The sequence below is a fragment of the Coturnix japonica genome, chromosome 1, assembly GCF_001577835.2.
Source record: "Coturnix japonica isolate 7356 chromosome 1, Coturnix japonica 2.1, whole genome shotgun sequence".
NCBI lineage: Eukaryota > Metazoa > Chordata > Aves > Galliformes > Phasianidae > Coturnix > Coturnix japonica.
The window spans coordinates 11140038-11162820 of record NC_029516.1 but is presented as its reverse complement, the minus strand read 5'-3'; the positions used below and the strand labels follow the sequence as shown (position 1 = coordinate 11162820).

At 38.5% G+C, this 22783-nt stretch overlaps 1 protein-coding gene across 10 annotated transcripts in view; it reads right to left on the bottom strand.

The window, feature by feature from the left end:
- MAGI2 (membrane associated guanylate kinase, WW and PDZ domain containing 2) overlaps positions 1-22783 on the bottom strand; it is a 675337-nt gene that overhangs the window by 23845 nt on the left and 628709 nt on the right. For all 10 annotated transcript variants that reach the window (XM_032442310.1, XM_032442308.1, XM_032442312.1 and 7 more), the window contains 2 exons: positions 20663-20903; positions 18773-18916 (listed from right to left, as the gene is read on the bottom strand). In XM_032442310.1, coding sequence (XP_032298201.1) covers positions 18773-18916; positions 20663-20903 — 385 coding nt within the window. The remainder of the gene's footprint in view (positions 1-18772; positions 18917-20662; positions 20904-22783) is intronic.

Below are 22783 nucleotides of genomic sequence, written 5' to 3'. Positions count from 1 at the left end.
CTCGTGCTTTCTACACCAAAGATGTTCTGTGAATTGCTTGCTGCGTTGGGATCATTGGAAGCAGGTTACCATGTTAGGTTCACCTTGCGTTGTTGTACTGGCCTGAGAACATCACTGCTGCACGGAATTGGCTGTTTTCACGGAGAAAAGAAAATGTTTGTCAGAGTACAAACACTGAGATCTGCCACTTGAATATCCAAATCTTGGCAGCATGGTTTCACACCAAATTTAGTGTTGCAAACTAAAGAAGAAAAGGCAAGTGGCTGCAGCAGCCACTACTCACATCAAGCACGTGTGCTGGATTCTCAGGAGCGTGATTTGCACTAGTTGCCCACAGATGGTTTTCACTGGGGTGTCTGCTCAGCGCAATGATCCCCACAGCTCTGATTACAGATTTCTGTTGCTGCTCTCCTGGCTGCTTCGCAGTCATTTAGCCTCCTCAGCACCTTTCTGCCTCTATTTCTTTGGCTACAAAGCAGGGCACTGCTGTCTGTGTCTCCCTTCCTGAACTCCCTCAGCTTTGGGTTCAGGAAACTTCTGCACTGAGCAGCAGAGTGCTCACTTCACATGGTCAGCACAGCAGGCAGCACACAGAGCAGGCAATAGCTCTATTGCAGCTTGGTGCAGTACCATGGCCCCACACTAATTCTGTGGGATGGATCAGTGAGCAGCATGGAAAGGTGATAGCCCTGTATTAGCAGCGTCACAGCCTCCAGAGGTGAGGTTTTTCAGCTGCATTGCAGACGTGCTTTTAGAAGGAACACCTGGATGGCAATCCTGGTGTCAGTAGAGGTGCACGTCCAGGAGCCGGGTTGCTGAGAGCCATGTGAGGGTCTGAGCTGGGCCCAGCAAACTCATTTATCAGTGCTTTATCAGAGAACACAGCTGCTTGGGGGGGTCACACCTGCCTCGGTCTACATCTGTGTATTCCACACTGTGGGGAGCTGTGTACACCCAACACACTGAAATAACAGTGCTGTATACATCTGAGAGAGGGTTTTAAACAGATCTCTGGATGATAAACGCTTACTTTTCCCCTTGCAGACTTCTGTTGGCAAAACCAGCTCTTTGCTGGCCTTGGACATTGGAATGCTTTCTGTTTTGTATGCTTTCTTTTCTGCTATTGTATTTCTGTCAACTGAAAGTGCAATCCTCCAGAGGCTTTCTTTCCTTCCTGAGTTTGCAATACAGTATTTACCAAATAAACTTGCATAATATGAAATGTCAACAAGACTGCTTGCATCAAAGAAAACTGGAAGGGATGTCAAGAAGTCATCTAGTCCCTACTTCTGTTCAAAAACAGAAAGAATACTACTAAAAGCACTGTGCCAGTGATTCTCAATAGGAATTCATACCTTGTCAATAGGAGTTGTAGTCTATTTTAAGAACTCTTCTGGGGTAGTGCATGCAATCTCCTCCAGTACCTTATTTAACTAAAAAACCATTGATCCAAATAAAACCTCTGAGCCTTGCTATTATGTTTAGTATTTGCTGAAGACTGAGCAGTGGAGGAAAAATTCAGGATTATTTGATGCCAAAAGGCCATATTTTTTGCAGTGCAAATTTCTTTCTTAGAGGATTTTCTCTGTTAGAAGGAATGGATGTAGCACGCAGTATGGATCTTACCACTTACATCTCAAAAAGACTAAACATAGATTTATAGCACTCTCCCCGCAAGGAAGCTAGTAAGGACAAATGCAGATGGAATTCCACCAGTTTGAGAGAGCTTCTAAATGCCTGCTTTTAAATGCCATGAAACAACAAAATCCTCATAGAAATCCTGTGAAAGTCAAGCCATACTTTCCAAAGGTTTGAAAACAGTTCCTTTTTTTTTTTTTTTTTTTTTTTGTGCCATACTGCCTGGCTATACCACGTTTTGCAAGAGCTATTTAGAATGATCTTGTTAGTGTGTTTTGAGAAAAGAGGTGCCAGATCAGATCAAATGAAGGAGGTATTTTTAACACTCCTTGATAAATTGCCTTCAAAATGAGTAATGCTGAATGTTGTTCAGAGCACACACAGTCCTTCAAATAAAATCCCCTGCACCATAGAGCAGAAAGAGAGAAAGAGATTTTCTTACAGTTTAATATGTAAAAAGGTTATGTTAATGCCACATTTTCCCTTGCTGTTTGCCTTTCTTCTGTTCTCATTGGTCAATGTACAGGAACTACTTTGTATTAGTGTAACCTTTTCTGTATTTCAGTAGGTTAATTTGTTTCCTCTGTAGGCAATGAATATCTGATCTGATAGTTCCTCTTTTTAATACAAAATCATATGTGCAAACAACCTTGGAAAGCTTAAAGAAAAAAAGAAAGCCTAACATCTTGGGTATATATGAGTGAAGGACAGGAAAGAAACCAGTTCGCAAAAATTGGGTACTCTGAAATTTCCATTACAAGGATTGAGACCAGAGGAAAAACAAATAGTGGCAGGAGCAGAGGGTTAATTGTTTTTCCTGCATTTGTGTCTTGTGGCTGACTGATGTGTAACTGAATTATGGCACCTGTGCAGCACAGGCCCAGCTCTGATTAGATAAGAAAAACAACACAGAAGAGAAATGTGATGAAGGGCCTTGCCCTGGGAAGAGCTTCAATTAGACTTCCTTATATCTGGGGAATTCAGACAAAAAGAAAATCTTGATTAAGAACTGGTTTCCTGTGTGTCTAATAAGGTACAAATTCCTATTCTTACTTTTTTTTTTCTTTTTTTTTTTTTTTCTTTTTTTTCTGAAGTTAACATTTATAACCTCTCCTTTCTTCCCCCTGCCTGTATGGATTCTCTAATGTTTGATACAAGGCCTTCATGCCACGCGCTTTCTCTCAGTCTGGGTGTTCAGATGTGCTCTCTCCTCTTCTCTGCTCAGAAAGCAAAAAGCTTGTCATAAAACAAACCTTTCTCTCATGACCCTTGACAGGTGATCCTGGTTTAGAGAGTTCATTTGGGAGAGAGAAAGACCTGAAATTTTGTTCTGGGGCTATTTCTGCCGTTTTAAAATCCAGAGATTATTGAAGAGGAGCTTGGATATACCAAGGTGAGGCCAGAGGTAAGGCTAAGATGAGGGTGAGCAGGTCAAGAAAGTTCGTGTTACAGTGCACCCTCACTGCTCTCCTTTCAGGATCAAAAGCTGGTTCCCACAGTTTTATTCCTGTGCCACACATGATCTTTTTTAGGTAATCCTCCTTTGGGTACTTCCAAGTTCATACACAGTCCCCAAATTGCTAAGCTTGGGGGTAGGCAGAACTGATCAAAATGATAAAATTCTTCCCACGTGGGAGAAGCACTCTGGTTAATAATGCTTCCATAATGAGATTTTTGCATTTTTGTAGCACATCAGGTTTGTGACTCATGGTTAGCTTAGATTCCAAATTTATCCCCTACAGTCTTATTTATTCCCTATTTTAAATTGTGCATCTGATTTCTCTGCCCTAACAGAAGCATAGCGCGTTTCATATTGACTACTTCAGTACAAAAAGTTCCTTCTGAAATCTAACTCAAAGTCTTTTTAATCTCCCTTTGATTAAAGACCTCTTGGAGTCAATGAATTTTGCTATTTATCAATAAATCTCCAGTTATTAATGAATTTGTTGAACTGAGCTTATTTTGTTACAGACCCCCCAGAAGTACACTTATAATTCAGGAGCAAAAATGATTATTTTCAGTAACTACCTGACAGTGACTCCACCTAGATGCTATTTCTCCATCCTGTTCCTATGGATTTCCTATAAGAGAGTGCTGAAAGTTGAAAAGAAGATGCCTCATACCTTTTCCTTCCCACTTTTGCCCAAAGAAATAAAAATGGAAATAAGAAATGAAAATCAGACTGATGTGACAAAGTTTATTTTTTGCAATCTTTGTTCACCTTTTTTTTTCCAAGTTGTTGATAACTTGTCACAGATTATTTCTGAAAATGGAAATTAAAGGAACTGTTGCTATTCTAGTTTAGAAGTAGAGGATGTGTTTTCCTTTCTTGAGTCTGCCACTAACTTCCTTGTCCTCCATGAGTTCTTGGAGAACCAGTTATGAGTAGTGTAGAAATTACTTTCTCTAAGTAGCTGAGTATGCACAAACATCAGCAAGTTCAGCTGACTTTAATCTCAAAATTCTTTAAGCATTTTTTTCCCTACTTGTATCTCCACTCATTTGATTTTGTTGAAATGTGTACTGTTGAAATGATGATCTTTCTGAACATTTTGATGAAGATTGATAGAAAGAAAACACTGAATACTTCAGGCTTTTACACATTGTCAGTGAGTGATGGATCTGTACTTCCCTTCTCTTCATCTTTATTTTAATGTATTTCTGTTACCTTTCTACCTTTTATGCTTTCCCTGCAGACTGTTTGGACATCCATCTGACTTACTTAAACTTCCTTCTGCATTCAATAGGACACCAGCCACCTAACAGGTGTTGTAGCATCACAGTTTGTCTGAACTGCTTATTGGGTAAGACCCTATGATGTTAGCTCCTTTCATTGAATGTGGACCATTTGAATATCGGGCTATTATTTGTAAGAGGAATTTCAGCAAGATGCCTTTTGTATATATAAAGCTTTTTACATGAGTCACCCAAATGTTCTAAAAGATAAGCTTCAATGTAGCAGCATTATCATTTTTCAGGGTGTTTAGTTTCTCTGTCATTTTGCACTTTTGGATTTCATTAACAACAACAAAAATTCCCCGAGCCTGTAGAGTTAACCATCAATAAAGTCACACCTCCAGCTCCCACACAATTCAGGTACAATTTTTTGCATGACTGCCTGAGAGGATGCATGCATCCTAATCACTACATTTCAAATCCACTAACAGCTCACGAAAGGTTTGAGAGTGCTGCCCCTGAAGCCCAATATTTTAATCTCACAAAGCTTTAGACTGCCTTTCACTCTTTAAAATAAATACTGACTTGAAGATGTCATTACACAGAGTCAGCGTGCAGAGCTACAATGAACACAACTCTTTGCTAGCCATCAGTGGTTGGGAGGCCAGTCATGCAAACCAGTCAGTGGACCCCTTCCTGCTCTCAATACAAGCCTTGCATCATGGCACCCCCCAGAAATGGCAGCAGCCCCGATTTGTAAACTTCCTGGCAGTCTTCAGCAGAGATGACAAAGCCTTAGCAATCAGACATATCTACCAGCCAAAAGCTGAAGTGCATTGGCAAGGTGGCCTGGGAAGCTTGCACAACTGCTGTCATCTATGTTTATTCTCAAGAAACAAGCTAGTTCCAGCTACGAATCTGGCAGCATTTACACAAATTAATTTCCCATTGTGTTTCTTTCTTCATACCAAATGTGGCCCTGACAGAATATTTGTTTCCAAGTATAAATGCTTACCCAAATTCAATGGTGCTTCTCTTATGGCATTTGGTGAAGACAGTGCTTCTCTCTTACATTCTTACATTGTTCAAACCCTGAAAGCTTAATCCCTCTGCTCAATGCTTTTAAAGTTGAATATTAATGACTTAAACGTAAATATGAAAGTAGTTTGTGTGTATGGGAAATGTCTCTTAACAAAATCTGCTTCAGTTCAAGTTAATTCAGACTATCCATCCATGCATAAGGACAACTGAGGTATAAAATTGGGCACCATGTTTTCTGGCAGTAACGAGAAGACAATATTCCTAAGGAGTGTTTAAACAACACCACTATTGATAGGTTAATTAGAAATAAAATTGCAAAGAAAGCTTCTCTGAATCATTAGAATAAACAGTCACCAATACAAGCGAGGTTTGCTGCAGAATCTTTGCTCTGGACATATTTTATAATTATTATAAGCTATGCCGTTAATAAAAGCCTATCAGCATATACAAGCAGAATTTCAGAAGCAGGCAAAATCAGAAAGAAACATATATAGTTTTACTGTAATTAAGAAGCTTTTTGTTGTTCAAATGTGTTTCTAAACTGCTTGTGATAGCCCTGTGTACATTTGCGTCTGCTAGCACATCTCTAAGCAGGTGTATAGCTCCCTGTTGCACAACATGAAATTAATTTTGGATGCACATTTTCATACTCTTTTAAATGAGGAAATCTAATGAGAAAAAAAAAAGAAAAAAAAAGGAAAGCAGTCTCAAATGATTTGTGCAGAGGGCATTGCTATCTGTCATTTTATTAATGCGTTTTCTAATTAAACCTCAGGAAAGAGACTAATTGCACGTAATTCCTTTTTACATGGGCATTCCATTTTTATAACTGAACCTTGGATTTTGCATATTATTTGTTGCTGTTGTTATTGTTGATGAGGCCGAGAGATTGTCTGGTTTTGGAAAATGAACAAAATAGTAACTCCTGAATATTTATCTTGGTCAATTTCCAAGTGATGTTGAGCCCTAATATCATTGCCTGGATTTAGGCACACACTGTATATCTGCTCTGCAAATTTCCTCACTGCACAGAGTTTGTAGTGCTTGGCAATCCCGTGGTGTATTTCCAGTTTTGGACTTCCTTGACTGTGTTGTTGCTACAAGAGCTTGGACTCTTCTCGGTAAGAGAAATATGTTTGTCTTTGGAGGAGCTACAATGATGTATTCCATGCCTCATTTGAAGCAAACTCCAATAAGGGTATCGAGTGACAGTTACTTCTCTTTGGTGGTCAACCAGCTGCTTTATCAGGGAAGATGCCTTTTCCCCTTCTTCTGAGAGAGGGAAAAACATGAGAGCTGCTATTACAGAAAGAGAGCTTGGAAACTGGAAAGTGTGCATGACTACATGCCTGCGTACAGTGAGGAGTGCACAAGAGAAAATGAGGTTTGCATTGTCTGGTGGCTAACAAGACAGCAAAGGGGACTTGCAGTTCTGCGGCAGATTTGATGCCTTCTTCAGCACTGCTGCAAAATAACTTGTGTATGTGAATTAAAGGTGTCTTAAAAGGAAAATTCATTACCTTACTGGAGAAAAGTGTGTAACATTACATTTTTAAAGAGGGCTAGAATTACTCAGTGTAGAATAATGTAATGTTAATAGCTATTTCACCACTGCAATCATGGATGGGAACCAGTAGAGATTGTTAAAAAAGAAGAATGAAAAAAAAATGCTGTCTCCCTGATGGACTCAGATAGTCCCATTAGGCAAATGCAAAGAAACTCAAGATTTGACAAGCAGATTTTGAAGATCCTCTGCAGAATCCTAAGCATAAATGTTCATGAGGAATTCTTCATCCAAATTTGCATTCAAACAGGAAAACAGAAAACAAAACATGAATTCTAACAAGGAAAGTACTAAAACAAGAGCTAAGAATATACTTTCAGAGAACCAGAGAACCAAAAACTCAAAAGATAGTTCAGGTGCGAGATAAAAAAGACCACCAAAAAAAAGAAAAAAAAAAAGAATTATTTGCATTGATGTCTGCTGAAGAGGAAGGCAGCCAGACTTATGCAATGGTCTAGCTCAGCAGAGGTCAGCCTGAGAATGATTCCAACAGCAATGCCAGTGAGAAAGTCTACAGAACGAATTGATAAAGAAAATAGGAATAAATCACCAGATATAGATGGTGCTCATCCTACACTCTGAAGGAATCTGGATATGAAACTGCTGATCTACGGGATGTAATCTGCTGTCCAGATCAGTAAATGGCCTAATAGCAGAGGAATGGGAAGTGGCAAGCATGACACTTCTCCTGAGGGACAGTCCTGGAAAGCAACCAAGTGAGTCTCCTGTGCATTCCAGCAGACGGACGGAAGCAATAAGGAGGGTGAGGGTTAGCTGGCACATGAATAATTATGATATACTGGAGAAGGATCAGTATACCTTTAGTAGAGGGAAGCCATTCCTCATGGAACTATTGGTGGTCACTGAATCGGACAATAACTATGTAGATAAATGTGATCTGGTTAGTATACTGACATTTTCAGAAAGCTTTTAGTAGTAAGAGCCTTCAGTAAAGGCTCTGCTGTGGAAGGAGAAATAATAGGGTCTGTTAGGTAAGAGATTAAATTCAAGGGGAAAAAAGCTGGAAATAAGTGGTCAATTTTCACAATCAAAAGACTTTACCATAGCGATTATTTTGTTCAGCATATTTGTAAATGGCATGCTGAAAAGGCTGAAGATTGAATGATAAGATTTGCAGGCAACACAATACCGTGCAGGACTGTCAAATTAAATTTAATGTTAAAAGCTGTGGAAAGATAGCACAATACTGTGTGTTAAAGAAGCAGGCAAAATTCAGTAGTGCTAAGTGCAGTACGTGTGGAAAATTACACACACAGTCACTCTAAATTAACCATTACTCTTGAAGAGATAGATCTTACATCCTTGTGATTAGTTCTCTGAGATGTCAGCCCAGTCAAAAAAGCAAATGGATTGTTAACCATTAGGGAAAGAATAGAGATTAAAGGAGAAACTGTTATTTCATTTAAGAGCAACAGTATCTTGAAAAATGCAGGTTACTCTGGCACTTTCACCTTCAAAAGAATGTGATAGATTGAGAAGAAATGGTTCAGAGGCCAGTGAGGATGGTCAGAGGTAAAGAAGAGCTCCTTTATGAGGAAGATGAAACAGACTGCTAAACTTGAGCAGAAAAAAGATGGGTATGACATTGGTCAGTAAAATAACAGAGATGGAGATGAGGAAGAAATCATAATGTTACTGTTTTACTGTTGTAGCTGTAATTTAAAAAAAAAAAAGAATTTTTTTTTTTAAATTTTTTTTTCTTTTTAAACAATACAAAGATTGATATTTGGAAACTCTTGATAGAGTATATCAGTAATGTCAAAAGCACAACCATGTTCAAATAAATGGGTAGAAGTAATTCTGAATACTAAAAATGAAAATTCCAGCACAACAAATCTGTACAATGCTGGCTGCCAGGGCTTCGCTGTTATACCCAGTGAGAAATCATTTGATATTTGTTCTACAGTCCTTTGCTAGGTAAACATTATCTACTCATCCTTTTTGGAGTGATGATAGTAGGCTGGGTGGAATGTAGGAATGGGTCTAATATTTATGTTCTTTCACTTTCACTCTGCCAGCTCTGGCTTGTGGCACTTTGGAAAACACAGAAGAGAGTCTACCTTTGTCATGCCTGTGGCTGGGCAAAATGTTTCAGGTGTCAGAGAGATATTATTTGGTGTATTCTCATTTTTTTCTAACTCTCCAGACACTGGATTTTTGAACTTAGAGCTGACTCATTTTCAGACCTCGAAATATTTATAAAGCTCCTATAAAATACATAATTAAATATGATATCTGCCTTCCAAATAAGTATCTTATTCATAAAAATCCATACTAAGCCATATTCAGCAAGATTATTATCTGGTTCATTTCTCACAGCTGATTTGAAGGACTTTGCTACTAGACATAGAGTTATGCTTTGACTGCGCCCAACAGAATATTTTTTTAAGAGAATGGTTTTATTTATATGTGATAGGAGTGTTCTTCCTTCTTATCTTTCTTCAAACAAATTTTAAAAATACAACATTCAGTTTTTTGGAGAAATGCTGAATAATAGTTCACATACAGCCCTGATTTATTAAGCCTTTACGCTATCAAAATATATTCAGCTTCCTGTAGGACATTATTTTGCATTTCTTTGTTGCAGACACAAGAATGTTGGTCATCTTTATGTCTACATGTCAATATATTCCTTGAGTTTCACCACTTACATTAACCCAGTATCCAGCTCTGCTCATCACAGTCTGACTTACAGCTCATGTGCTCAAGTATCCCAGTTGAATTCCCAGAGTTCAGATCAATCACATCCACTCTTGCTACAAGTGAGGATGGACAGTGATTTATGTAGTAGGGAACTGGCACATGAATGAGATTACCCCAAGGGGCTGTGCAGTTCAGTGGGAAAACATAGCTAAACATCTTACTGCGCTGTTCAGATGGATCACAAATCACAGAATAAGTGGATGGGACAAAGAATATCTTTGTCTTTATGTTCCACTGTAATGACAGTGTTGACATTCACTCAACGCTTACTATGAAGGTAAGATTTATATTACAGCATAAAGTAAGACAGGTTTGCCACAGGATTTAAGGGTAAGTGCTAGTTATGTAGGAAAAATTGGCTACTTAAGTGACATGAATCACACTGGAGGCATTTGTCTTTTAGATATGTGCACAAGAACAAGCTGGTGGAGCACTGTATGCTCCAGGGGCATTCTTCTGTCCCTCAGGTGTGTGCATAACATCCATTTTAAAATATCTAAGTATCTAAATATTAGTGACTTTTCAGTGCAACTTCTGACAGCCTTCTCAAGCCCTCACTCCCGTTGAGTGACCTGCAGCTGACTCCCTACTGTGACTATTATATATGTATATATGTATATTGATTACTCAATGCACACAAAGAAGACTTTTCAGGCTGTTAGGACCTACCATTGCTTCTTTCACCTTTATGCTTTCTGTAACCAGCAAGAAGTCTTCCAACATCTGCTTATCTGTGTTATTTTCAAGGCCTTTTAAGAACTGGAGTTTTTCTGAAGTCACTCAGTACTTTATCTCAATGACTTCGGTATTCTTTCTGATCCTGAATAGGACTACAAAGTTTGCTGGGGCAAAAATTAAGTGTCACATTGGTTAGTGTTTGGTTTATTTTCTTTTGTTACTGAGATTGCGCTAAATGTTTGTGAGGAGGCAATGACTGATCAAGCCTTTTTTCTTTCCCTCTTCCCATTTCTTTGCTGTAGATTTCTTGATTGGATAAGGAGATGTCACTATCATCCATTATTTCTGCTGCGTGCAAACTGCTTGCATTTTTAATACTTTTTGCTTTAATCACTTTCAAGCTGAACTGAGCTACTTCTTGCTCACCATACTTATGGACTACAACCTCTGCAGTTCCAGAAGAGACTGTAGCAAATAGCCCTTTGATGTGGGGCTAATAGAACAACCTAAACAGGCACTACACTTGTATTTAATGAAAAATCTTGGTAAGGGTTCACACCAGTGAGGAGCTGGTGCAAACTGTGGAGTGTGCACAGCAACATCCTTTTACACATTTCCCTTTATTGTAAAGAAATTTTTCTTTCTTCCTCCTGAGCTTTTAATATACAGTCTGTGGTATTATTTCACATTTACTTCTTCCCTTTGGAGTGAGGCTACAAAAAGCTGAGATAATCCTACAGAAACTTTTTCTGGAGAGACTGAAGGAACAAAGCAAAATGCATGGAGTGTAGAATCACAAGGATTAAAAAGCAGAACCTGTGTCTGAAGCTACAGGTACTAGAGAAAAAGCTAGAGAGCTTTTCTGGTACAAGGTTAGGCAGTGGATCAGGAATCTCACAAAACAGTACACATGGCAGCCCTCTCATTTCAGTTTGGATTTCGTCTTTGAGACGTCAGACACCACCTACTGAAGATGCTCTTAATATAAAATGATGATACATTGCATGAGGACATGCATCTATGGAAGCTGAGTTAAATTTATGCCTCAGAGACAGAAATATAACTACATTGGTGAAAATGGATGACTTTCATCTTTTAAAAACCTATAAATGAAGGTCTGGTATAAAGCAACTAGATGAGTACCAAGCAAGAAGCAAAAAAGAGCGCCAAAATGAGAAAATCGTATGACGAACATGGGAGAAAAAGACTTCTGCTTTGCTTGTTATATAAAAGCCTTCCCAAACACTGCTGAGGACATGGTTTACATACCCTTGTTAAACTGTTGTACAGAGTTTATGGAGTCCAGACAGATACCTGACAACATATTGCATATTGTCTTGAGAAGCCTGAAGAGTTGGTCTTGATCAAAATTAGTTTCTTCTAGAGGATGCAGGTAGCAATAGCTAACTTTCACTTGTCACTCTACTGTTTTGAAGCCTGACATATAGGCTTTTATAAGTGGGCTTAAGCTTATATCTCCAGTGGCATAAAAGAGGGCTTCAAGGTATGATTTTTGTGGGCATTCTGCTCCTCGTGTTGTAAGCAGCAATGCAAAGGCTGTGTCATCAGAAAGAAAAAGTAGAAGCAATTGCCTGACCTTTTATCTGAGACATTTGCAAAGAGGGAAACGACAATTTTGAATAATGCTGAATGTTTGTACATAGGTTTTGGCAGTAATTTCCAATGAAATGCTTATGCCCTCCATGATCTGAAACCTCAGTTATGTTTCCTTCTAAATAAGAGACCAGCTCCCTCTTGGCTGCTTGCCTTTTTTTGGCCATTGGCTCTGGAATATTATATTCTTTTTTCTAGGAATAATCCTTGATGTAGGTGGATGAAAGTTTTTGAATAAGGTGGTGTGAACTCTGTTATCACGGGAAAGGATGAAATACAGAGATTGATAGTTTGCAGAATGCCATGAACCTGTCACAGCACCTGTTGGTTACTATTATAGAGTGAGTCTCACTGCACCACTCACTTGGCAAGCTAGAATAGACTGAAGTCTCATAAATTCTCATACAACAATAGCATGGAAACTCACAATAAACACTGTAGGAATATCTTGTCCCTTGTGTCTATTTCTAGATCCAAGTCTGTACAAATGACATAAAGAGGAGCACTGGAAGCAGAAAAGCAACAAAACAAAGAGCAAAAGAAAGAATGCAAAGCATGACAGATATTAAATTCTGCAGTGCTTATGTTTCAAAAGTATGTTTTATAAATATATTTAAAAAATGAGAAAAAATGTGTTGGTAGATATGAGAAAGTTAGAGATAGGGCTAATTGGTGTACACAGACTGAGAAAAATGAGTTGACAAGGCAATGAAGCTAGAACTGTCAGAGTTGAGAAGTATGACTGTTATGGAAGAAGTGAAAAAAAGGATGTAACTTGTGAGGTGACAAATGACACATACATACACTGTGCATTAGAAAGCAAATTTTGTCCTCACTCTTCATGAATTTCACATTCAGTAAGCCTAATTGTGCAATATATTTTGTATTCTTGCAGTCTTCAGCCACAGGCTCTTTGAAACTGGTTACAGTGAACATGTTGGCTGCAGTAGATACCATTCACAGCAATAAGAGAACTGTTGATCATATCTCATATATCTTGGAAACATTATGAGTATTTTTAACAACTCTCCTGAGAGCAGTTGACAGTTCCCCTCCCATATTCGAGAAAAGAAGAAAGGAAGGCCCAGGGAACTACAGAACAGTGAGTGAGCCTCATATCCGTGCCTAGGAAGATTATGGAGCAGATCCTCCTGGAAAATATGTTGAGGCACATGCGAGGCTAGGAGGTGAACTGAGACAGCCAGAATGGCTATACCAATGGCAGATAATGCCTGACCAGTCTGATGACCTTCTATGATGAGCTGATGTCATCAGTGGACAAAAGATGGGCAGCTGATGATGTCTACATGAATATGTGCAAAGCCTTTGATATGGTCCCCACCACAGCCTTACTCTTAAAGTGGAGAGATATGGATTTGAAGGCTGGATTATTTGGTGAACAAAGAGTTGGTTGGATGGCCACAGCCAGACTTATGTCCATGTGGAGGCCAGCTATGAGTGGTGTCCCCAAGGGCTCTGCCTTGGGATTGGTGCTATTCAGCTTCTTTATCAACAACATAGGAGGACTGAGGACACCCTCAGCAGATTTGTGGACACCAAGCTGATTAGTGAAGTTGATACAATAGAGGGAAGAAATACCATCCAGTGGGACTAGGACAGGCTTGAAAAATGGTAATGATGAGTTTTAACAAGACCAAGTGCAAGATGTTGCACTTTGGCTGAGGCAGTCCTGGATATTAATACAGTCTGGGAGAAGAACTCACTGAGAACAGTCGTGTGGATAAGGACTTAGGGGTTCTGAAGGATGAAAATCTGAACATGAACCAGCAGTGTGTGCTTGCACCTCAAATGCCCAACTGTATCCTGGACTGCATCAAAAGAGAGCGGCCAGAAGGGAGAGGGAGGTAATTGTCTCCCCTCTGCTCTACGCTTGTGAGGCTCCATCTGGCCTCCATCCATTTCATTCAGGCCTGGGGTTTCCAGGACAAGAAGAGTGCAGAGGAGAGCCACACATACGGTCAGTGGGCTGGAACATCACTCAAAAAAAAAGGTGGAGGGAGATGGGTTTGTTCAGCTTGGAGAAGAGAAGGCTCCAGGGAGACCTCATTGTGGCCTTCCAGTACTTAAAGGGGAGCTCATAAGAGGAGGAAGACTGACTTTTTACATGGTCTGGTAGTGATAAGACAAGGAGGAATGCTTGATCATTGTTCTCAGTATGAGATGTAGGAAAATGTGAGCCAACATGAGACTCGTTTAAATAGACCTCTGAGACTAGGTAGAGTCTGAATCTCCAGAGTCTATAAGGACTGTGGTCCACATTGTCAGCATTATGTTCCTCAACTATGAGGACTGATACAATTTACTACTGTTGTTACTTACAGCACATGCCAAATTATTGCTCTGCTCTGGCGCTAGAACTCAGATGGTCTTGGAGAATCTATCTCTCTCACATTTAAAGTACTTGATAATCTTTTTCTCATTTATATCAGTTTCCTTATATCTAATGAAAGTTTTCTTCAATACTTCTGAGCTGTCTTGCTATTTATGAACATTCATTTGTTTTACTGAAAGTATTTTAAGCCCCATTCTTCAAGTTTTGTAAACTAGTGCTGTTGTAGGCTTCAGAATTACCAGTAGCAGCTTGATTTCTGCTCCACAGACAGAATTAAGAGGAATCCATATTAGCTGTACATTCTACAGAGGACTTTTGCAAAGAATCTTCTTATCTCTTAACCATGGTTTGCAGTAAAATCCTGACAACATTAGTCATAGTTTTTCACTTGACATATGGATTTCTATGAAATTATGTAATTATAGCTTTTACTATCCAGCACTGGTTGAGAACAGTTTACCAGCCATGCAGGCAGAGGACGTGCTGTAGACTTCTGTCTTTTGATGGATGTTTCCTTCTCATGTCTCATGACAGATGAATCCAAGTCAAATGAGGATCTATGCTTCTGCTTTTTACAGAAAGAGAGTCTATGAGCCCAAACAAAAGACTGAGTGCATGTAAAAGTACCAGGATCAAGAGTAGGGCAGAAAGGCTGTGAAAGATTTAAAATTGTTTTTTAAGGCAATAACATATCAAACCTTAAAATGTACTGCAGTATATATATAGGTTGTCAGAAAGTGGTCCCTGGGTGGAAAAGCAATATGCAGCTGAGACTGATGAACTCTGTATGACATCAAATCAGTACTCTTCCACCTTTCAGGTTCCCAGAACAAATCAGCAGAAAATTGAAGAAGGCAGCTCAAATGGTCATGAAGAGCAATTAAAGGCTGTTTTAGATCTTGCAGTACTAAAATAGAGAGTTTCTCTGTGGATTTGTTTCCAATAAAAACACTAACTGCGTGGTAGGCCATTCCCAGGGGAAGGTAAGATCAGGTCTTCTAGCTGGAAATGCAAATGGGGGAACAAGTTTTATGAAACCTTCTCCCCCTTCCATAATTCCTTTTGGAGACAGACAGTTCTGGCAGGGCCAGAGGAATCCATCACTTACAGCACATGCTATCCTCAGACTATGAGTCTGTTCTCTCATCTGTACCCAAGCTACACTGAAATTCATATGATCCTGAAGATCAAACTAGAAGGGTGCTGCAATTTTTGTCTCACTTTCTTCCTATCATTTGCCTTCTAGTGTTTAAAGAGAGTTTATAAACATGAGGAAAATCAATTTTTTAGGTAGACAGTATAGAGCAGATAGTGATTGGACAAGGGGGAATGGTTTTAAACTAAAGAAAAGGAGATTTAGATTAGATGTCGGGGGGAAGTTTTTTACTAAAGGGAGTGGAGAGGTGCTAGAACAGTCTGCCCAGAGAGGTTATGGATGCCTATCCCTGGAGATGTTTAAGGCCAGGCTGAATGGGGCTCTGGGCAAACTGATCTAGTACTTGATCTAGTAGCTGGTAATTCTGCCTGTGGCAGGGGTTGGAACATGATGAAACTTGAGGTTCCTTCCAACCCAAGCAATTTTATGATTCTGTGATGATTCATTCTAATTTCTTCATTAAAATTCAGTTCAATTTCTTTTTCTTTTTCTTTTTTTTTTTTTGCTTTCAGTATGGGTGTAATGTATTCCTTTCACACTCACCTTTCTCAGTAATGTATTTATCCTATTTCCTTTTATGAGAGGTAGTTCCATGCCAGTTCTTTATTTTCATCTGATTTCCTATAGTAGATTTTACTTCTTTAAAGTTACATCTGTGTTTGTAATGCATAACAATTTCAGATGTTTAGGCCTCAGAATCTTTTGAATGTGTCCTGACAGATTCCCACACTTTTTAGCATGTGCCCAGGTAGAATACAGCTGTGGGGCTCATCCAGTCGCCAAGGCTGTGTAATGTCCACTCACAGAATACAGAAATTCAGATTCCAGTGTGGCTATCTAGAGCCACAGTCCTCAGAGTTTGCATTGCTTCAATTGTACAAAACTATAAACCCACTGGTACAGATGTTACTCTATTACTATGAAGTACATCACATTCTTTTATATATTTCTGTGAAGGAAGGCGATTTGCAGCAATTTGAATGTGTATTTATCGGGGATACTGCTGAGTATAACCAGACTTATAACAAAATGTTATTTGTGGGTTACTAAATACACCTACATGTTCTCAAGTAATGTGCTTCATAATATCTATTTTTTAACAGAATAGCTGGTTTAACATTTTTTTTTTTCTTGGAAGGGTGAGTTGGAATAATGGTGGAGTTGTGGGAATTATTTCTATAAGAATGATCTGTGCCTTGTGTTATCTGCTTGATGTTTTTCTGCAACACTTCAGCTAAATCAAGGAAGGCTTTTCAAGGAGCAGGAAACAGGAAAAAACTTATAAAAGAGGTAAGGAGACCAAGACAACTATTAGCTGGGATATGCTCCTGAAAAGATCAGATCTAACTACATAAGCACAATTTACCATTCCCAGTGCTCAAAGTCTAAGATCAGAGAATCTGATCTTCGAAGATGATAGTAAATGAAATGAGGAGGACTGAATAGGTTTTTGCATATTTTTCTATAGAGATGCATCTGTGAAACAGAATGATATAGAACTGCAGGCTGGATGCCCCAGAAAAGAAATGGGAATTAATCTGCATTGGCAGAATATAGTAACTTAAGAAAGGAGATGCGGATACAGAGATGTGCTTTCTTTGCTCATCTTCCTGTAAGCTCTGTTCCATTCAGAAAATAAACAATTATTTTTGTTTTGCTATTTTTTGTTTTGAAGAAGCTGTATTTGAGTTACTTCTGTCCATCAGTTACAGGTCACTGGAGATAAAAGTCTTGCAAGTTCTGAAACCATATGTGACTGTTGGGTTAAAATGAGTACTAAACAGGAGAATACAACCCAAGCCACAATAACTGGAATGGAGGGTAAAGTTGGTTTCAAAGAGTGCTGCCTGTGATAGGGAGAAAAAAATCCAGGAAGAGGAAACTCCAAGTTTCAGCTACTTGAAAATTCTGGTCAGAATTAGACTTGGCTATGTATTGTGGCCACATCAGCAAGATTTAAAATAAGCTATTTTAGAAAATAAATTAACATTTTTCATGGACTTTTCCCAATGAAATTGAAGAAAACTGTGAAATGATACATATTTAGCATATATACATGTACACATGTATATATATATATATTTGTTTACTTATGCTGCTCACGTGGTGAATAACTTTGTTCTATGGTACTAGTTTATTCAAATGATGCACAGATTTTAATGTATTAGATTATTTTTGTCTGGTAGACATTATTACTGGAAATGAACCTCCCTAAAAGCATTGTACATCAAGATCTGTTGTCTTAGCAATATTTTTTCCAAATATGCAATTCCAGAGTTTATTAAATGCACAATCTCTTTCCAGATCTTTAGTCACATTGTCTGATAATGTACATCTCGCTTATGGCCTTTTATTAAGAGCTATCAAGTCTCATGGTACTATATAGTGCAGGAAAGAATGATAGCACCAAAAATGCTCTTGAGCTAAATTTCTAGCTGCAACATTAATGTACCTATAGTTCACACAGTTAACGTTGTGGAAATAAATAATTCTCATCTTCCTGCTGCTCATTTGGCTTCCACCTTGCAGGCACTGATCATGCCATTTCTTCTCCATGCAAGCTCCCAGTGTCAGGAATTAAAACTCCATGCTACAACCGAGGACTAAATTAATCCTAAAACTGTGCAAAGTGGCAGATTAAGAGTGAATCAAAAAACAACAAACAGAAAGATCCTAACTGGGTACTCAGACTGACGGCAATGGTTTTTCAGTATGAAGTAAAACTTGACGAGATTGTGAGGACTGTGAAACAGAATCCATTTAACAATCACAGCATTTGCAGAATTTGTTATTGCTACTGTAAAGGACACAAATGCAATTAGACGTGTAACACCAAAAAGTGAAAAGTGATCTCTTCAGGTTGAATTATATCAATAAGCAAAATCAGCAAATAGGACAACAATTTGATTAAGTTAGTAAATTAACAGCAGACCATCTATTTAGTATCACAACTCTCAGCTAAATGTCTCACAATTATCACTGCTTTTGTGACTAGAAAAATAACATATTACTATCAAAGATGTACTAAATGCTCTCTCAGAGATTTTGAAGATCCTTTGATTAGTGTGAGAATAAGAAAAAAAAGTACAGCAAAAAAAAAGCTATTCTCAACAAAAAGTAATGCATTTGTTCCTCAAAGAATCTATGTAATTTCAAGTTGTTTATTCAACTCTTTCATGAGACTGTCTTATTGAAGGCATTTGGTATTGATTCTCTAAGACATAATCAGAAAAAAACCCACCTACTTTCTATGTGACCGCATCTGTTTGATCCCATCCCAAATACATCTGTTAAACTTGACAAGCTTTTTATAATTTATTTTACTTACCCTCATCCTTCCATTTCTTATTGCTGGTCCATCTTCTGCTAACCTCAGCACAAATAAATCCATTTTGTACTCTCTTCCTCCTCTAATACTAAACCCAAAACCTTTGGCTCCCTTCTCCAAATCAACGGTGAAATAATCAAAGTCCTGTATAGAAAAAAAACAACAAAATGGCAACAATTAACCATAATAATAATCAGTGACTTAATAGGCATTCAAAAAAACTTCAAAATACATCTCTTCAAATATGCATCTACTCATTAATACAAGCAAATGCACCTTCAAAGTATAATTCTGCACTACCAGGATAGATGAAAATAAGAACAACTATTTTGGTCATTAAAAGCAGATTTTAGCAAGGTGTAAATGCCTACATTTAAACTATCCTGAAATGATGTCATACAGCAGTTACCTAGAATGAAACCTCTCAGGGTGATCTCCACATTCACCTTCAATACTTTCATACCTAAGAGTAAGCTTTTGTCTATACAGAAGTGCTGAACTGTTTGAGTTGGAGGAGACCTTTAAAGGTAATTTATTTCAACTCCCCTGCAATGAACAGGGAGCCTGAAGCTAGATCAGGTACTCAGAGCCCTGTCTAGCCTGACCTTGAGTGCGTCCAGGGACAGGGCATCCATCATCTCTCTAGGCAACCTGTTCCAGTGATTCAACACAACTAGCTCAGTAGGTTGGACTGCATGGAGTCATAAAGTGCAGCAACTCTCCTTGCTTCAGGTAAAATATGTGCCTTGAGGAGGAGACAGGAAATGAGGGGCTTGAACTTCACTTGTTCTGCACCCATCTCTCCGGGTTTTCCTTGGCAGATCTGAACCACTAGTACCACAGAGGGTTTTCAGTAGGAACTTGCTCCATTGCTGCTGATCCACTGGCAGTCAAATGTGAGAAAGTAATGGGATAAAGAGAAAAACAACAGCAAGCTTGAGCTGTGTATACCAGTGGACATAGAATTAAATAGATCAGTGAGAAATGGGCAGCCTAGGCATCTCTAGATGCTAAAAGGTATCTTTAAGGCTGTGGACATATGGACCCTTTTTGAAACAGAAATGAATAAACTCAGAAGTTTGTCTGTATTCCATTTAAGAATTTGGGTATTTTCATTGATAGAGTTCATGCAGCTGGCTTGGAAAACACGGACACAAAAATAACTTCTATATATGGTTTCAGCACAGAATGTCCAGAGAATGTACTGTCTTATTTAATATATTTCTGATCTTTGTGGTCCTTTTATTTTTTTCTTTTTTGTTTTCTCTACCTTGCATACACGTAAGAAGAAAGGAGGTTATTTTCATCATTACTTTAAGTTAGATCCTTAAATCTTCTCAAGTGTCAGTAAATATTTTTCAGCAGCAGAGTCTTCCCCAAGGTTCATCTAAGATTTATTTCTTTGAATTTGTGACACCATGCCTGATCTCAAAATAACGAGTTGCACATGCTAGTTTCTCCTCATCCAGAGAACTATCAGCAAAAAAGTAATTATTGATCAGGTTTTACTGGTAGTTATTTATTTATTTGGATTAGATAAAATCTTGATTTTCAACAATGCTTTAGAAATGCCATCTCACCCAAGTACTTCTGCTGATACAAGGACAGCTTATTTTAGAATTTTGATTTTAACACTCCAGGACCTCAAAAATAGCATTTATTTAACACTGTACTCATACAATTAGAAATGCAGTGTTATTTGGCAGATCACAAAGTTGTTCATTAATATTAATGTCTCTGCATTCACGTCCTCTACACAGAAACAGTAACTCAGTGTAAAAACAATGAAGGTGCCTTTTCCTCCTGTAATGTCAGCTGCTTTAATAATATATGACCTCTCTCTTCCAACTGTAGCTCTTTCTGTTGGGGAGAGCTGTCAGCATTTTGTACCTGGGGCTGTCTGTAGTCTGACAGGGGGTACTGCCGGGTGTCAGGAGAGTGCTGCCTGTAGTCCAGCAAGGGTGGCTGCCTGTAGTCAAGAGGGGGTGGCTGCTGGTAATCCATCACAGGAGGATGCCTGTAGTCCAGGGGAGGCTGGCGGTAGTCAGTTGAAGACTGCCTGTAGTCTGTAAATGGAGGTTGTCGGATATCAGGTTTCACGTCCTGTCTGGCTTTTACTTCTGACCTATAACTGAGAAGGGCAAAATGGCTTAGTTTCAGAAAGAAGCAAAAATGTGAGGAAATATACATTACATGCCATATCCAGGAGTGAAAGCAAATTGCCTGTCTGCAAAATTCCACAGAGCAAATTTTCACAGATAAGCAAAACTTTTGAGGGTAAATAGTTGAGGCATCCAAAATTGGCGAGCATTTCTGAAACACGAGCGTAAGCATTTCTCCCTCAGGTCATACTGTGCAATTTTCCAGCTGCTATCACTGAGATTGGGATTAGGCTCCAAGAGACAGACACAGGAAGAAGCATCCTGATTCTCTTTTATCTTGCCTGCCTGGAAGATGAAACTGCTTGTAAACACCTCCACAATGCTTACCATAAAAGAGCCCACTAAGTTTATGACATTCTTTCTCTAGAATTAAGATCTCTATAGAGTAAATGAAACATCAGTGCAGACCTTCATAGCCCCTCTGTTTCAATGACATAAATCATTATTATGGTAAACTTCTAAAGGTTATAAAAGGGTGCATTCTTTTTACTAGCTGTTAACTTTTTAATGAAAGGCATTTGATACAAAACACGTTAATGCAGTGTTTATTATTACTGCACACAACCTGCAGTCGTGCCTGGCTAGAAGCCTACAGGACATAATCAGTAGTTACGCAAAGAAGTCACACAGGGAAAAGGAAGACAAATTTGGCTAATGAGGAATTAATAAGAAATAAAATATTGCTTTAATTGTCAGCTGGTTAAGGGAAGATGAGTTCTAACATTTCAAACAAAATGGGACTTTCTGTAGCGCCACAGTTGACCAAGTGACCACGGATGTGTATGTAATTGATTGTGAAAGCGATGCTGCAAATTTGATTGAAATAAATGGCAGTTTGGATAAAGGAGAGCATAGTTTTGCTCATGTTAATTTATCTCTGAGAAGATAAGTAATTACTCCAAACATTTTGAAATGTTTTAGATGTGTGTCAGAATTTTCTTACTTTCATAGTGCAGTTAGGAAACCACTCTGGCAGGTCTTCCTACAAACTAACTTGAATTAGCTCTGAATGTCTGACCAGACATGAAAGTACCAGAACCATTACTCCACTTTAACAGTTATGAGAAGATTACCCTTACATGGTATCTACAGTAAGGCTTGCATGTATATATGCAATCCTCTCTTTTTCTTTACTCAGCATCTTAATCCCATGTAAAAAGAAGATGGAGAACAAGAGGCTCGCTGTGATGCTGAGCCTTATTAACAGTGAAATAAAAATACCAATTAGGATCCCTGGGAGCTTTGAGCTTCTTTTAGTATTTTAAATTTGGTACAGAAAAAAAAAATATATAACTAAACAAACCAGATGTAATCATATTTATAAAATCTGGTGACAGTCACTATGTGAATTAGCAACAATGGACCCTTTTTCTGGACTGAGTCAACCTTAGGCAGGTTCTCAATGTTTACCACAGCTGTATCTAAGATGATAACGTTTTTATTTACAGTTGTTGAGTAGGCAAATGGAATAATGACCAATTATAGATCATGACTACCCGTAAAACCATTAGAAAAATTCATGAAACTTGAATTAGTGACATTTACAGATTGCCTCTGAAAATTCCCAGATCAGCAGATATTTAATATTGACTCACAGATACCAAGAGGGACTTTTGTGAAAGCTGTACACTGCATTTCATCAGAACTGCATGCCTTTCAAAACTGATCACTTTTGGAGAAACATTCAATAAGATTTAATGGAAAGAAATCTGCCAAGTGTGACTAATTGAGAGAAAACCCTTTTGGGCAAGTGAAAGTACCACATCTGCTGAACAAGAAAAAAATGGAGGGTGCAGTGCATAACAACTGAACTCAAGTATCACCAGAAGCAAAAAGTTAAAATTCTGTA